The sequence below is a fragment of the Lepisma saccharinum genome, chromosome 13 (genome assembly GCF_977018435.1).
Source record: "Lepisma saccharinum chromosome 13, izLepSacc3.1, whole genome shotgun sequence".
Classification (NCBI taxonomy): Eukaryota; Metazoa; Arthropoda; class Insecta; order Zygentoma; family Lepismatidae; genus Lepisma; species Lepisma saccharinum.
The window spans coordinates 67,451,313-67,469,079 of record NC_139241.1 but is presented as its reverse complement, the minus strand read 5'-3'; the positions used below and the strand labels follow the sequence as shown (position 1 = coordinate 67,469,079).

The following is a 17,767-nucleotide window of genomic DNA, read 5'->3' as shown; positions in this document are numbered from 1 at the left end:
ATGAACTTTTTAATAAACTTTAAAACTAATTTATGCTTACATTAAGTTCACTTACATTATTGAGCTTTATGTCCCAGTGCTGTATTTGCGGACTGAAGTGAATCTTTCTTGTTGGTGGATTTTTCAAGTGAAGACTTCGCGATCCTCTTCTCCTTACACCATGCCATATCAAGGTTCCATCTTGGGGGTCTTCTGGGTGGTACGCCCATATCAGACGAACAGTGTCCTCCTGCATGTATGGAGTCAATTAAAATATTGGAACTTATTTAGACTACATTCATCTTTGTAGTGACTAAAAGACATAATTAGTTTGATATTCTACTTTAAAACCTAGATTACATAATAAAATTAACACAGGAAATATGAACAAAATTTTATTTCTTTAAAATTCTTTACGTATAATTTGTGTAGACAATGCTGAAAATGACAGTACTTTTAATTTAGTTATTTTTTCCATACCAATTCTCATCTGTACCAATGCTTGAAAATTGTAACAATTAGAAAGTTGTTTAAAATATTGACTAATGTGAAGGAGTGAGTATTCCTCTCCAATTATAAACGTAAATTTAACTGAGCTTTGCTTTAAATCACAATATGAAAATACCTGTTACGTAGTCACAATATATGTTTTTTCCTCATAATTTTTTTACAAAATCAATGGAAAGTATGAATTTTGCATGGCTTCCAGGATAATTAGGCTCTGTGAAAGTGTTGTGCTGCATTTTTGCATGCTCCGCTAATAATAAACAAAGCCGAGAAAGTATAGGCCGGTATCGATAAATAAAAACCAACCAATACTTTCTGATACTGATACATCGGCATTGGTATCGGCTCAACCATAATTTTTTATCTTCTTTCTTATTACGTTGCTAGAAAATGGATACGTAAAACGAGTGGAAATTATTAGGTGTGGAGATGTTTACTTGAGCTTTGGTGCTAACTGAGTAGGTGCTCGCCCCTCCACTTTGAACTCTGAGTCAACCAATAACTTCCCCCCTGGCCTCCTCGCCTTGTAATCAAGGGGTCCCGGGTTCGATACCGGTGGAGGCACATAGTGGTTTGGATCTCACTTTAAACTGTAGGTCCAGTCCCGATTAGCCTATCTGTGCATCAAGTGGACTTAAAACAAAAATTCAAATTCAAACTGTAATTGACTTGCTTGTATGCAGATGCATTTGTTTTCATGCTATGTTAAGTCGACGTACTGAAAATGTATCAGTGGCAACAAGAATAGTAAACCTTTTTTCTTACACTGAGTTCCATGTCCTCGGAGTCACATGTGTTCCATTCTCTGCTGAAGCGAACAACAGTGTGCGTGTCATTCTGATAGGCTCCCAGAAGAGAGTAGCTCTGCTCTGCATCCAATAGAGGCGCTGAATTTCCCACTGCATGGTAATCCTACAAGGAAATAACTTTTATTGTATTTTTCTTTCAAGCCTTATTTCGAATAGCAAAGTAAAGGCCATGTGTAACCTTTCCTTCCACTTAACCATATACATAAATTTATACATGAATACATTATAACATAAAGTGTATACATAATATTTTTTGTAATTGTCCAGTGGTGCCAACCTATATGGGCCTGTGAGACTCAAGCCCACCCAATAATTTTGCTCGTATTGTTATATTTTAGATGTAAAGCCCTGGCATTTAACAAAACAAACAGTTTCATAACTATACACTTAAATAATTCACCCTACCTTCGTTCGTAATATTTTTTAGAACTCCATATTTGATACTTGTCAGTGTTCTGTATTATTTACTAATCTTTGGTCATATTGTTATTATGAAAGTAGTGAAGGATAAGGGCTTATGATGTGTGTTATTTGTTGTGTGAATTTATGCAACAAATCTCTCTGTTCAACACACCCAATGTTTTCGAAAGTCTGTGCCAATTGTCCATATTAACAATTTTGATTGGATTATATATAAACAAATCAAAGTTCATTATACATATACAAAAATAATTTTACGTACATATATCATGAGGTGGATCAAATTGTTCAGTCCTCTCCTTCCCATGACTCAAGTAAATATTTAATTAATTAAAATTTTTAGTTTCAGGCAGTTACATTTTGTTCTGTAGCAATAAAACAAGTTGTTCAAAGTGCAATACTGGGTGAAGAATAAAAATTCATTACAGCCAGAAGTGGATTGTGAATGGTCAGGAAAAAAATAGTGTGCAAAAATGAATGATTTATTATTCTCCAACTATTATTTAGCTATATTTTCCTATAGTTATTGTTAGCATAATAAGAACTACTCAAGGGTGTCTACAAGATTCATTCTAGGAGGTCCAAGTAATCCATTTTTTCAGGGGGGGGCAAGCATTTTCCCCCAAACACTTCTTCAGTTTGAAGTGATAATAATTACCCAGATAAATGTATGGGCAATGCCAGAAATATTTATAAGAGAGAGAGTCACGCCAATGATGAAAATTGGATAGTGGAAATAATAACAATTACAATTATGATCGTGATATGAGTATTTATTAATATTTAATAACAAGTCTCATAAACTAATAAAAGTAAACCAATTTTATTAAAATAAATATATCATTATGTCCTTGGGGGGACTTTTTCACTCGATCCACCAGATGAGTGAATATCCAATACATGTTTCCAGTTATATTTTTACATTTCATAGAGTTAGTGAACTGGATTGCATAGTTATTCTGTTTTGAAAAGTTATGTTGATTGACCTGTCACATAAAACTCTAATTTTAGGACTCTTGAAAACTTCATAACCCATTAATTATTTTACTTCAATAGTAGAATTAATGTGAAATCATAACTTCTTCCTGCATTTTTCAGTTCGAATACTAACTGAATATCATTTCGTTTTCTGCTTTTTTTGTACCTTGAAATGAACGATTGCAGCTTCCTCCTCCCGACACCCATGTATGTGAGTTGTATAATTTTACACTGACATTCATTTTCCAGGGGTTCAACCAGTAGCGTACGCAGGATTTCATCAAGGGGGGGGGGTTATATCTAAAACTTTCTCCAAATTCACATTACCATTGTTTTATTATACTTTAATTAAATAATAATACTCATAATTAATTAATAATACTTATAATTTGTTAATTAGTTGAATTACTACTAATAATACTACTAATACCACTACTACTATTAAGTAGTAGAGATCTACATAAATATAGTATTTATGAAAGCAATAAAACGAAATTAATTTCTAGTAATTCGAATTTTAACAAATTCTAGAGCATCATTTTTTCTTTCTTACGAAATAATTGTCTACTTAACGAGATGAGACATTTTAAGTGTGAAGAAAATCCATAAAAACAAGAAAATATATTTTAAAAAATTGAAATAATGAAATTACGGAACTCATCCAAGAAGCTGCGGGGGTCTGGTCACTAGGGCATCTGACAACCATGCGGGGGGATCCGGATTCGATTCCCGGAATTGGTTGTAATTTTTCCGGCTTTGTCGCCGCATAAATATCCCCGATAATTCACATCTGGATTGTCTCACTGTTATTACCAACAAAACATTTTACAATAATTAAGCTTATTGTCGTTTGAATTCAGAAATTCAAACGTGCCGCGGGAAGGTGGACTGGTGACTGAGTTATTCATGTCGGCCTAGCCTTTGTCTATACATTAACCGCTTTCAACGAACCAAGAACTTTCTTTAGTTAATGCTCATTGTTCACACAAAAAAATAAATGATCATTGAACATTGTTGCAGCAGAGATACAAAACAACTTTTTTCTCTTTAAAATCATAGTTGCCCTTATACATTATTTTCAAGAATTCGTGTTTATTTTCAAGGCATTCAATCTTAAAGACGCGTGTTTGGAATGCTGTCCTTTTCTCCGTGCTGCATGGGAATAATAATTCAAATTATATTATTATTATTATTAGTAGTAGTAGTAGTAGTAGTACTGTCGCAGGTCCTTGACAGTGATAAATTGGTCATTTTTATTTTTTCCACAGCATTTTTCATAATATTTCAAAAGCTCAAGGGGGGGGTTTAAACCCCGTAACCCCCCCCCCTTGCGTACGCCACTGGGTTCAACATCCCCCAATTGCCACCCTACTCCAGATACCCATGCTACTATTACAAATAACAACAACACTAACATTGAGTATTTATCTGCTTCAAGATGAGAGCCTATGTCCTTGCATTCCGTGAAGCAAAATGAAAATGAATTCGTGCACTGCCCCTTAGCCCCAGCTTAGGGTTGCCACTGGACGTGACAAAGGAGGAGAAGATGACAGGAAAGGGAAACAGAACCGTTCAGAATACACAAAGGTACAAGTTTCCTTCAGCTGAAACGGAAGAACTAAAGCGGCCGGAAGTGAGTCACCCCACCTCGCACGTGGGCGAATAAAGAGTTGCATTTTTTCTCATTTCCTCCCCAATCCAGTTACCCTTCAACCTCAAGAAGGGTGTTTAGTTTCGTCGGACATGATTTTGATATCCCCGAACTTTTTGCAAGCCAGTGTTGCCAGTGCCTTACAAGATAAAAATCACTATACTAATAATATCCTGCAGTTCAAAAATGAGAACGTGTTCAAGCGAAATCCTTGTTCGTCTATTGTTAAGTAGGGCTGGGCCCCCATGTATCGGTATCGGAAGATTTCGGTTGAATTTGATTTATCGATACCGGTCGATATCTTTCCGGTGTTTTGATCATTAGCGGGGTCCCCAGAAATACCGCGTGACACTTTCGCGGTCTATTTATCCTGGAAGTTATGCAAAATTCGAGTTTCCGATGATGTGCCAATATTATATACAGGGTTATTAAAAAAGAATGGTACAAAAGTAAAGTTATTTTATTTTTAAGTGAAAAGAGATACAAGAGCAATTCTGGTGGGAACGAAGAAAGGAAGGTTGTAAATTTACTTGGGCAATTATAAATGTTGGATATGAGCACCCTGGGTAACACGGCAGATGCCAAAACGATAATCCTATCGTTCCGGGAATTTTTCTACTGCACAGACATCCAGTTGATTCAAACTTCTGCACCCAGCGTGTAATGCAGTGTCTATGTGGTGGTCGTTTCTTGAAATTCGCACGAAAGTGTTTCTGAACTGTAACAACTGCCCCTGTTCGTGCAAATTCCATTACGCAATATGCTTGCTCTACCTTAGTTGTTGCCATTTTAGCTATCAACAAGCGGCTCTAGAGGATTTTACGTTAACTACAACCACAGGTTATAAATTTACAACAACCTTCCTTTCTTCTTTCCTACCTTCCTACCAGAATTGCTTTTGTATCTCTTTCCACTTAAAAATAAATTAACCTTACTTTTGTACCATTCTTTTTTAATAACGCTGTATAAAAAAAACTATATTTTGTGCTTACATAACTTGATCACTTTAAAGCAAAACTCATGTAAATGGATGCTTATAATTGAAGTGGAATATTTACCCAATAATATACCTAATGAATAGAGCTCGGAAGTTGATGACCTAAAAAATATTTAAAAAATTACTTATAGAATTGACCTTAAAATAAAAGAAAATGACGTAAAATGACCTAGAAATAATTTTCGATCTTAAAATCAAAAACTTGATTTTTGCATAAATTACACGAGAATAGTTGATTGATTGGATTGTTTTAAGTCCACTTTATGCACAGAAAGGCTAATCGAGACTGGACCTACAGTTTAAAGTGGAATCCAAGAGAACAGTTGAAAATTTCGATGAAACTCGTTGTGTGGTGGTTTAAACTTTCGAAGCAAAAGGGGGCGGGGGAGCAATTGAAGTACTATTTTTTTCTTTATACACTTTTTCATTCACCGTATTTTCTATTATTATCGAACTTTACTATGTCAGGAAATTTAAATCTGTAAGTTGTGTTAGAGTCAGACTGCATTCGGAACATCTCCAGCTGACTGCGCGAGTCTAGCCAGCGAGCCTACGAGCAGTGTACAGCGTGAACAATAGAGTAAGTAAGCTATAGGCGCAGAGTAGAGATGACGTCGGCGTTTCACTTCTTGATTGGAGGCGTCGGGAGTTGTGACTCGCTCCCAAGGTGCAAGCGCAGAACGGCCAGAGCTGTTACGGAAATAATCTCACTCTACCTCATGTATTTAAAATTCACGAAACAACAGAGGAAGAAGAAATAGGGTCGATTTCTCCATGTAGGAAGTGAGGAAATTCCTACAGTTCATTCTATACTTATTTCCAGTTCTCTACCTTTTTTTAGGAGTTTAATGCGTGTTATAACATTTTGAGCGTAATGTACGTATAATTGTCTAGGTTAGCTACTGTCAAGAGTTGAATGATGTCCCTCGCTCCAGCCGCAGCCCAAAGTCGATGGACACACAGGCTTTGCTACCGCTCGCTGAGGAACATCGGCGGTCATCCTACAGACAGATGGGTGGGGGTGGAAGAGGCAGTGTAAGGGAGGGGGAGATGGTTGTGAAGATCAGCGAGGGCTGAGGAACCAGCAAGTATTTCCTCAATCAGTGATGCCAACACCAGCTAAATGGTACTAAACCTAGCACAGTTTGATCTTCCTTGGCAGCTCTTGAGATAATGGCAGAAATCTAGCATAATCCGCAAGCGCGAGTCCATCGAATTCAAAGGAATATGTTTTCAGGAAATAAAAATAATATCATGTCCAAATGTTGCTTCTACTTTACCAGCGGACATATTTCAAACGAAAGGGAGTGTGGCTGACCCAGCGACAGTTTTTTTTTACAATCATGCACGATCCATTCTCTATCTTTCCTTTATCCTGCTCGGTTTAGTTCATGAGGAAATTTTAGGGCAGGATATAGGTAGAAAGTTAGGGGTAAACAAACAATTTTCTCGAACCTTTGAAAGTTCTATCAAGAACTCATTTCGTTTGTTGAGCCATTGTAAACAATTTTGTGGGAATATACAATATTACATAACCGTTAAGTAACGCAGGTTCAAATGTCGAAATGTAGGTGCATAGTTACAGTTATCCGAAGAAAAAATAACTAATAATAAATTCAAGCACAATTTAGAAGCATTTGGCATAATTTCATAGTTTAAGCACAACTTTTTATTATCTTCAAACCACAGGACAACAGGTAGGGAGACAAAAATCAAAATTCTTGCAAAATCTGAATTATCGTTAATGTTATTTTCGTGGGTTTTTATAGGTTCACATTTAAATATTTTATAGCTCAAGGGGGGCAGGAGCCCCTTCATCTACCTTGTGCATGGACCTGCAGCTAACATTCTAAATACAATTGGTAGTACAAACAATACTGTGATGGTAATTGAACGCATTTTTCAAACCCTCCTCGGTTTTCCAATGTACTACCAATTGCATTTAGAATGTTAGCTGCAGGTCCATGCACAAGGTAGATCAAGGGGCCTCGAGGAGGGTTTGAAAAATGCGTTCAATTACCTTCACAGTATTGTTTGCCATAACTTCTTCCTACACTCCAAAAAATTCACAAGTCGCCACTGGGAAAATAAACCTCAAAATTGAAGAAAAATGCAATAGAAACGGCAAAAAATACTGGAAAATGACTTAAATGCCGAACATGACCAAAAAATGAAAAAAAAATAAAAATTAAAAAAAAACAATGGACTGATATCAGGCTTAGTATTGTTTTCAAGGCTCAGAAAAGAAAATATGATTTTTCATCAACTTCCGAGCCGCATTAATCAATATATTGAACAATTTTTGATTGTAATAATTTTCTATAGGGGAGTCGGAGAACACAAATTTTGCCAGCACTGGTTCCAGAGTAGAGTGGTTTGCAACACTGTCGAAGGTGCAAGCGGCTGGGTCCTCATCGCCCGCAACTTCCTGTCATAAGTGACTGCTCGGCCTTGCAAGTGAGTGTCCTCCCGTGTCACGGTGATGGGCAGAGCACGGGATTTCAGGCATGAAAGACGTTGCGTTAGAGGAGATACTCATTTGTTTCGTCTGCTGACGCGACGGACAGTAATTTTGGCATGATTATGATCAAGTTGGGTACATGCAGACAGTGGCGTGCTCAGGATTACGTATATTGATTGATTTTGTTTATTTGACCTCGCTTTTCTGCCACTTTTGGCTAATCGCGAAGATGAGGATGAGATGATGAAACTGATGAAGGCCGGAATTCGAATCCTGGAACGCCAGGTGGAATAATTTAGTGTAAAATGCAGGATCCACAAGTCAGATTCTGTCACATAATCCAAAATAATATAAATTTGTTCACAAGTTTAAAATCCTAGAAATGAGATTTTTTTATGGAAGGAAGCGCGTCAAAGTTAATATACATTTCAGCAAACAAACGGTTTGAAATGTATATCATACATCGAACGTGCCAAGTAGAATTGTTGTCCAAGGCACTGGCGTGTACGCAGGGGGAGCTGATGTGGCTACAGCCCCTCCAGAAATTGTAAGGGAAACAAAACTTTCGAATGAAAGCAGTAAAGAACTCGGGGAAAACCGAATTGGTAAAATACTCCCGACTACCATTTTGAAGACGAAAATTAAAAATAGTGTTTACGAAATATTATGTAATGTCTCCCGGTCTTCCTAGAACACAGCTGTGTAATATCTACCTTTACAATTCCGCCTCACCCCCCTCGAAAAAATCATGCGTACTCTAGTGGTCCAAGAAGATATAATAAGCGGTATTTGATTATTAATATTACATGGTTTCTAGTACTATTCAATTTTATCAACGACCTGACTCCCCCTGTGAAATTTGCCGGCGATACCCTTGATTTCAGCCATTATGATAATCGGTGTTGTGCATATAATTTGCGCTCGTCTTGCAACCCTGCAAGGAAAGATCACCTGTTACTGTCAGGTGCGAAGGAACACAAAGTATATTTTCTCCTGTTGTAATGTCAAACTGCAGATGTCCAACTTCTGTTTTGTTTTGACTGCTTCCAGTTTCAACTCTGAACAGAAAAGGTCGTAAATACCTAGGATATTTTGACCCGCCATAAAAGTCAAGTTTAGAAAGAAGCTACAAGTAAATGTAAACTTGTAACCGGTTGTGCGAGACGGACGGTTGATTTTACAGGGTTTCAAAGTATAATAGCAGGTTATTCCGTGCTATATAGATGTTTTGTAACTCTACTGAACTAAAAACTCTCTTTGTGTTCAAATCACGAACCATTTCTTCACCACTACCGTAGATACCCAACATTTGCTCTGTGTAATTCACCAACTTGTGTGCTTTTGTGTTCAGCAAGAAATCTAAGCATTGTATGGAGAGCTCAATACGTTTAATTTAACTCTTAATTTTAAACTGAAATACATTCTATTGTGTTACAGATTCAGTCCGCCAATTCTTAGAAAAATATACCTTCGTGTGAAATGGATCCATATCTTCAATTAAAGTCGGACCTTGGATGGCAATGGGAACGACATTCGTGCCCTCTGGTGGCAAGAGCGAACAGCAGAAACGGGCTGATGATGACGTAAACATAACACACGTTTGTAGCAGCCAATGAAAACGTTCTCTATACTAAATAACCCTCGTTTTATGTACAGGCAGAGAACTTTGATACACAATGCTCTGCTTTTTCTCTTTCGTGATGTAATCAACAAAACATTGATAAAGGAGCGAGTGAAGGAAAAGAAGAAGAACGAAAAGGAATTACGCAGCAGTTTAATTTCCGTTAACATATAATTCGTTGGGTAATTGAATGAATGGAAAGCAAGATCAAAGCATATTTCCACGACAAAGAGCGACATTGTACTGTTTTTCGTAGGAAGTGTTTTTATTTCCGTTCTAAATGCTACATAATAAGATGATAATGCTACAGCCTTGAGTTACGCATTTGTACGAGGCAGTGCCACCAACTGATAACGGGCCTGTGGGGCTCGAACCCACCCAATAATTTGCCTGTTGTTATATTCTATTTTAGAAATAAAATCTCCGTGCTTAAGAAAAAAAAAGTTTCATCATTATATATTTAAAGAATTCTCAGAACTTACTGACTGACTGAGTGTTATCAAAATATTTCATAATATTTCTACATTTTTTTGGCCAAGGAACACACAAGGAAGCCATTTTAGGGAAAATCCGAAGGCTACCTATGACCAGGGGCGATTCCTCCATGTAGGAAGTGAGGAACTTCCTACAGTTCATTTATACTTATTTCCAGTTCTGTACTTTTTAAGAGTTTAATGCGCGTTACAAAATAATGAGTGCACTGCAGGTTCACTACTCAACTGTCAACAGTCAAAATGCTATCACTCGCTCGCTCCAGATCTGCTGCCATAGGACCGTCTTTGCCTGCCGCTGGGGAAGGTTTCTCGTCATACTACGGCATGATACTAAGACTAGCACTGCCCCTCACCCATCTGGCTGCAATACATGGTTCTAAGAGTTCTACTGAACCCATTTTATTGAATGGTCCAAATTCCTAATGTTGCTAAACTATAATAAATAAATGCAGTCCACAACTCCAAAATAGCTGCATAAATTAAATTTAAACTACTACAGCAATCAGAAAATGATAATGGTAAATTAATAATAATTGTATAATAACAATAATAGACCCTATCATAATTTTTAGCGTAATGTAAGAGTTGAAACAGCACTTTTCCTTATCAGGAGGTTGATATTGTCAAAGCTGTTCTCAATCAACACATGACAGGTAGGGAGTGCATGCAGCTAACATCACAAATGCAATGGCTAGTAGGGCTACAAGGTGCAAGCGATACGTGTAACTGTGTAATTGAACGCATTTTCGAAAATTTATCTCAGTCTGTTTACTACGGGTGTGCGGGCCAGAATTTTTTTGATCGGGACGAGAAATATTTTTAATTCCGACATTCGGGACGGGAAAAATTCGCCATTTCCCGACGGGAAATTTCCCGAAGTTCTGAAAATCTCGAATTCTACACGTCATTTTCAACTTAAGTGAGTAGCGTCGTCGCCTTGTAATCAAGGGGTCCCGGGTTCGATTCCCGGTGGAGGCACATGTGGTTCGGATCCCACTTTAAACTGTAGGTCCAGTCCCGATTAGCCTTACTGTGCATAAAGTGGACTTAAAACAACAAATCAATCAACTTAAGTGATTGCTTTTGCATTTCTGGAATAAAAACAATTTCCGAAAAGTTCCAGACACTTACAGTGCAGAAATCGTCGAGTATTAACAACTTTTTAAAATGACCATTCGGTATTTCCCGACTGCTCGGGATCCCGAAAAGTCGGGAAATCATTTTCCGAAGTCGGGATTGGGACGGGATTTTTTTTTTCCCGGTCCCGACTTTTCGGAATCCCGCACACCCCTACTGTTTACCATAACTTCCTACACCCAAGAAAATCCACGAGTCTCCCGCCACTGCTTATGACAGCATAAAATTACAAAACAAATCTCAAGAGTTCAGCTCACTCAATTCTGGCGCTACTTATCGTACAAGGCAAATTGTCCATTTGTTTCATCATATCATCCTCACCGTCGCGATTAGCTAAAAGTGGCAGAAAAGCGACGCTAAACAACAAAAATCAAATCAAATACACACACATCACAGAGATAGACATTATCGTTAGTCAATTCTTTATCATTACAGGGAGCAAACCATTCAGCTCTCCGGAAAGGGAGATTGAAGGAGCAAGGGCCACCGCAGGCGTGGAGCGTTGTCTGTAAACTACGTGCTCTTGTAATGTAAATATGCAGTTTTTACGTGCAAACAATCTGTGCAGACGCACATCACCTACCCCGATCTACCCAGTCTGGAACAAACTTTGAGCGTAATACGAGTGGGGAGGTCTATCTTCAGAAGTGGCAGCTGCACGCATTGTGGAGGGGAGGTGAGTCTGACGCGACTTTTAGGAGCACGCGAAGTTTCTTCGCAACACATGCGTGGCGCAGGGCGGCCTGTCATTTCCCACAAAGCCCAGGGACTTTCTGAGGCCCGGAGGTCGCAATGTGCGAGCCGACAATTGTTCTTGGCTTGCACATGGCACGCTTCTCTCCTTGTGAAGTGGGACGCCAGATGTCACTAGCAGAGCCCATGTTCTCTTTTGTCATTTGATAACCTGCACGACGGGACTGCACTTGTAAAGATGAGTAGCCATTTGTGATATTAGAAAATGATGCATCAAGTTTTGTAATTATTCCAAGTTATTTCGGACAACGAATCGAAATTCTAGTGTGTATTTTAGCACCCAAAAGATTTCTTGACATTTCAAGTATACATAATCTTACGTTTTAAACTGAGATTTTGGCATATCTGTGCATATTTTAGTTATACTCATATGTTGACAGTTTATATGCATACGTTAGCATAAGGTCAAATTTTGGCACTTAAGTGATTATTTTTTGCATTTTACACTCATATTTTGTGCCGCCTCCGTGACGGGTGTTCAATGTGAGTGTCACATCACCAATATCACTCATCCTTTTTTTTTTTTTTTTTTTTTTTTTTTTTTTTTTTTTTTTTTGTCAGGATTTGTGTATCCCAGCATATTGTTTATTTAACATTAACTGGAATCGACAATAATTTACAATACTGTTACAATAATTACTTTTCTTTACATCAATATTTTACAAAAACTAACGCAACTGTCGCGTTAGTACAATTTACAATGTTCCCAGAAAATCCCCAAAATCTACTCACTACTACATATATATGAACATTCACAATCACAATCATTACATTAACTTGATTGTCATTTCATTTATCTGGTTTATATAAACAGTCATGGACGGGGAAGTGAAACCCTCTCTACTCTGGGTTTTATCTGACCTATAGCTTGCACTAATGGGTCACATGGTACCTTACGGTGCCAAAGCATCGACTAACTGGGTAATCACCCGTCGTCGTGTCGACCGGTCCGGCGCTTCCCGGATTGTTTGTAGTCCCTGGAGGAGCTGTATCAGGCCTGGGAGTATGTCGGGCTGCGCCAGTTGACGGAGTAAATCCAACAAGGACGCATGATCTGGTGTCGAAGGAGCTGCTTGGCGAGAAGGCTGTCGAGCTGTGGGAGGCCGTCGGTCTCTCCTACTGGGTGCTGGCTTCTGATTGGTCTGACTGGTTGTAGTTCTGGGACGGTAATCTCTGGCTGGCGTCTTCACCGGTACGTCCTGTCGAATGGGTCGTGGTATGACCTGGCGTTTTGGGTCCGATTGGGCCCGTCGTTCTTTCTTTACGTTTTGAAACAGGGAGCACCCCCTATAACTGGCGTAGTGAGATAATCCGCAATTTGCGCATCTTGGCAAGATAGCTTGGTCCTTGTTCGGGCAGTCGGAGAATTTATGTGGCCCCGCGCACTTCACGCAGCGAGGCGTAGCAAAACAGTGACGCTGGCCATGCCCGACCCTCTGGCAGGCATGGCATTGAAGAATCTGCTGGGAGTGGTATTTTTCCACTCTAATCGTGTAAGGTCCTAGATGATCAAGCTGGTATATTTGTTGTGACTTCTCAGTTCGAGGCAGTACAACCATTATCAAAGGTAGCGGGCGTCTGGTCGAAGCGGGTCCGTGGGAGCCCTGGACTGCAGTTGGTGTTGTCGTCTGACGTCGAACTGGGGCAGTTAGGCGACTGATACTGTGGATGGTGAATCCATATCGCCCTGTCAGGAAGGTTTGAATATCTTGTAGATTTACATCTATCGGAAGGAATCGGAAGATTACTTTAAGTTTGTCGGCAGCTGACGAGCCGTACGCGTGTCCAATGTTACTTTTCGTGAGGAATTCACGGATAGCTGTGAAGTCCTTTTCATCGCATGCCTGTACTCTACAGCAGCCTCTGCTGTAGATAAAACTAGCGTTAGGAGCAATATGGTCGTGAATGTCGAGTGATATCTTCTGAGTTGTCGTGTTGTAGATGGTTATGCAAGGTGGCCTGCGAGTCTTCACTGGGTCACCGGTCGGCTGCGACTCTGGTCTGCTGTCATCGTCTGACTCGCTGGTGGTATCTGCATCCCCCTCTTTTTCTGGTCGGACTCTCTTCTTCCGTCTCCCCTTTTCCATGGCTGGGGTGGTCGGGATCGAGCAGTTTCCGTGCTACCACGGCGAAGGAAAACTTCCGAGGTGCTTCGCCTTCGGCATCTCGGTGAAGGATGAGGGCACTCATCCTGCTTTCGCTATTGCTTATATATCAATAGTTTCGTAGCTACGTAAGTCAATTAAACTATTAATAATATCTAGACAATGGCGAAAGCAAACCACACGAAGATTCACGTGAATACTTTAGAAGAAATTCTAAGCTGATGCAGTTTTTCAAATTTTGAAATATCATAACGGTTTTTCGAAACAAGAGGAAAATTCGAGAAAGCTGCCCTGCGAAAGGTCCAGCCTTAAATACATAATACCTTCATATTTTGGTATTTTATGTGCATATTTTGGCATTTAAGTGCATATTTTAGTGTTGTTGTGGAGTGGCGAAGCGTGACACTTTAACGTAGTCATAGCAAGATTTGTCAAACGTCAGGGGCACAATATTTATCTGCGATAAACGCCAAGGTCATTGCCAATTCAATGTAAAAGCACATACCACAGACCTAACGACTTCAAAAGACATAATTCTATCCCATACAATGAATTATTAAATATGACTGAAACTGAAATGGAAACACCTCAATTGTCGCGTTTGAAGGTAGAGGTCCGCCTCCAGTTTTTGTTTTGATAAAGAAAAGCAGATTTCATATCGCTCAATATGTGCTTTTCCTCTTAACAAGTGGATATAGCAGACATTCGCATTGGCGTGCCCAGGATTTTCGAAGGGGGGTTACATATACTTTTTAGTAGTCATTCCTCCTGTTCCTGCCTATCACGATTTTTTTCTTTTTTAAGAATATTGAGCTTAAGCAGGGATTATGACCCTCACCAACACCTCCTTGAGCACGCCACTGGACATGCGGAATAATCTTGATGGCTCCAGAGAAACCCTGCCGTGGCTGCAAACATGGGGATGGGGCTTAGAAAAGGGCCTGTTATGACCCAGGTCTGTCTGTTCGGAAGCGTTCGGCTGTTCTCGGCACCGGCAGAGACCAGAGGGATTCGCACCACTTCTGCGATGAGCTGAGGCTTCTACCACCATTGCTTTCAATAGGAAACTTGACGGGAGGGTTCAGCGCGAGAGGTAATAGTACTGGGCCCTCATTTCGATGCGCTGAGATTAGCGAATCTCTTGCGTATTTCGAACTGTTTCATGTTGTCGCTTGGCTTATTTCGCACAAATATACGAGTATTCTGGCATTTTTTTGTTTTTTACTTCTCTGAAATATTTAAAATGCAGTATTTTTATTATCTTGCTTGGTCATCGCCGCATCTCCCGATGACCGGACGCTTCGCCTCTGTTGTTGTGATATTTCAGTGCATGTGACATTCTAATTGCTTCTGTAAAGCCTTCCTCTCATGTGATAGGTATGCATAGGGACATTGAATTTTCGCGATGCGCGAAATCGCGAAATGTGAAAAAAAGATGAAATTTTGAACATTGTGCACGTAACTACACCCCCAATGATGAAATATGCATGAGTTTTATTCGCGAAGTAATGCGAAATGTGTGCTTTTCTACGAAATGAACGCTTTTTCGCGAAATAACCGTATAATATCATCAAATTAAGTAGAAAACACGCAAAAACCGGCCATCAAGGTTGTGCGCGCAAACTGTCGATTTGTAACGAAACGTTTGCCTAAAGTTTCCTACCACTTGCAGCTGAAGAACGTTTTATCTTCGATCACATGAGGAAGACGCTGCAAATTTGGATTTCCCATGCACATAATCTCAGTTTGAAAACAAACTTCGCTCCCTGTCAAGCTGCATTCCTTTCTTCCCCGAATGTCTACTCAAATTCCAGTTTCATTGAACTTGCTAGCTGTAGCAGCGATAAGATTAGTCTGTTCCCGTACATCAAGGGAAACAATGGTGTCATTTGTGTTCAGTCATGAATTAATTTTGTTTATCATCATGTGATTTTCAACATGTGTTTGTGTATGTGCAGTAGTGATTATTTTATTTGTTGGACAGCAAGGATATCCTTTAATTAAATACATACAATGAATAAATCACTTGAGATATGCAATTTAGAAATGAAGTGATTTTGTGTTGATGTTTTCTTTCTGGTTGGACAGCTAAGTACTTGTGTATGTGTATAGCATATAAAAATGAAGTAGTTGATCAATTTATAGCTCTTTCGTATGTTGTTTCCTCTCATAATGAAAAAGTGTGTGCCAATTTTTTTTTCCACTGCTGGTATATACCGCTGATCTAATATTTTATTTACCACTCTCCTCACTTTTTATTTACCATAAATTTGTCTCCCTAGGTATGCACAATAATGTATTACGCATAATAGATAGTTTGGAATTGCTCTTCCTGGCGAAGTCGTCAGCATCATACGCTACAGAGTCAAGAGGACCCAAGTTCGAACCCTGGTCCAGGCACGATTGTATTTGCCAAGTTCGTTTGTCCATAGTCAAACGCCAGGGGTCCCGGGTTCGAATCCCGGCCTGGGCATGGATGTTTGTGAGTGTCCATTCATTAATTTAATCACATCATCACTCATCCCCATCTTCGCAAATTAGCCAAAAGTGAGACAAAAAGCGAAGTAAAATAAAGCAAATCAATCATAGTCATCATCGCGAGTAACCTGATAGAAATGCGACGTAAAATAACAAAAAATATATTTCAACAAGGGCTGAAGTCAGGTGTATCCCCCCTCCCCCATCCTGCTCAACCCCGCCACTGGAGCACGCGTAAGCTCCGCCATGGTGCCTTATGCATTTCGTTTGCGGCTCACGTGGATGGCTGCTGTGTTTAGACAGTGGAACGTTTAGATGTGCAACCACCATTACGTCTGCTGCTGTTAATGAAAGGTGGGAGAGAGATCTGGTTCTTTTACACCGGACAGTGTGGCAAGCTCATTCACAAAAAAATCCCTCTTCCAATAAAAGAAAATCCCTTTCGGTGAAACTGTCTCTACACGATAAAGATTACATTGAAATTCTATCTTTCAGTGGAAATTTTAGCCTTTTCAGAGTAGAAAGACACGGAAAACAAAATTGGGAAAATATATAATGTTTTAAAAATGAGGTTTCATCCTCATCCATGCGATTTGCCGGCCTCCGTGGCGAAAAGTGGTGAGCACACCGCGTAAGACGGCAAAGGTACCGGGTTCGAATTTCGGACTGGACGTGTGTGTTCGTTGTGAGTGTCTCTTCATCAATGTCATCATATCAGTCATTGTCATCTTCGCGATTAGCCAAAAGTGGCTGAAAAAGCGAAGTAAAATAACCGAATTAATAATTCATACTTAGCGGTTTGTTAAAAAACGACGGAAAAAAACGAAAATGGAATTATGATATAATGAAGTGAACAGGACAACAACAAAAGAAAGGGGAAAATACTCGTAAAGTCAGAGCTTTATTCAAGATTTCCCATCGAGTTTGTTTGCAGAGAAAACCTAATCGGGACTGGACATACAGTTTAAAGTTAGATCCGAAGCAAGGACGTATTTAAGGGGTCCGGACCCCCCCCCCCGAAAGATTTATCAAATACTAAAATTAAATAATGAAAAATATATTCCTTTAGCCGTTTTTGTATAATTTCCTCTGAACTTATTGTAAGACAAGGATTATATTGGGATCATACGGCTTTGAAGGACAGGAAGGACGTATTTAAGAAGGGATCCAGACCCCCCCCCCAAAGACTTACCAAGTACTAAAATTAAGTAATGAAAATATTAACATTTGTTGCATAATCGATGGTTAATACTTTCCTCTGAATTTTTTACAAGGCAAGGATTACACTGGAATCATACAGCTTTGAATGACATTACAAAGAAGATTTATGTACACTACTACTCAAAATAATATGCATAAAATATTAATCAGAAACTT

The 17,767-nt window shown here is 39.2% G+C and overlaps 1 protein-coding gene across 1 annotated transcript in view; it reads right to left on the bottom strand.

Moving 5' to 3' along the window:
- LOC145997396 (MOXD1 homolog 1-like) overlaps nt 1-17,767 on the bottom strand; it is a 53,757-nt gene that overhangs the window by 23,702 nt on the left and 12,288 nt on the right. The window contains exons 2-3 of the mRNA XM_083134392.1: nt 1,252-1,398; nt 56-229 (exon numbers count right to left, since the gene is read on the bottom strand). Coding sequence (XP_082990518.1) covers nt 56-229; nt 1,252-1,398 — 321 coding nt within the window. The remainder of the gene's footprint in view (nt 1-55; nt 230-1,251; nt 1,399-17,767) is intronic.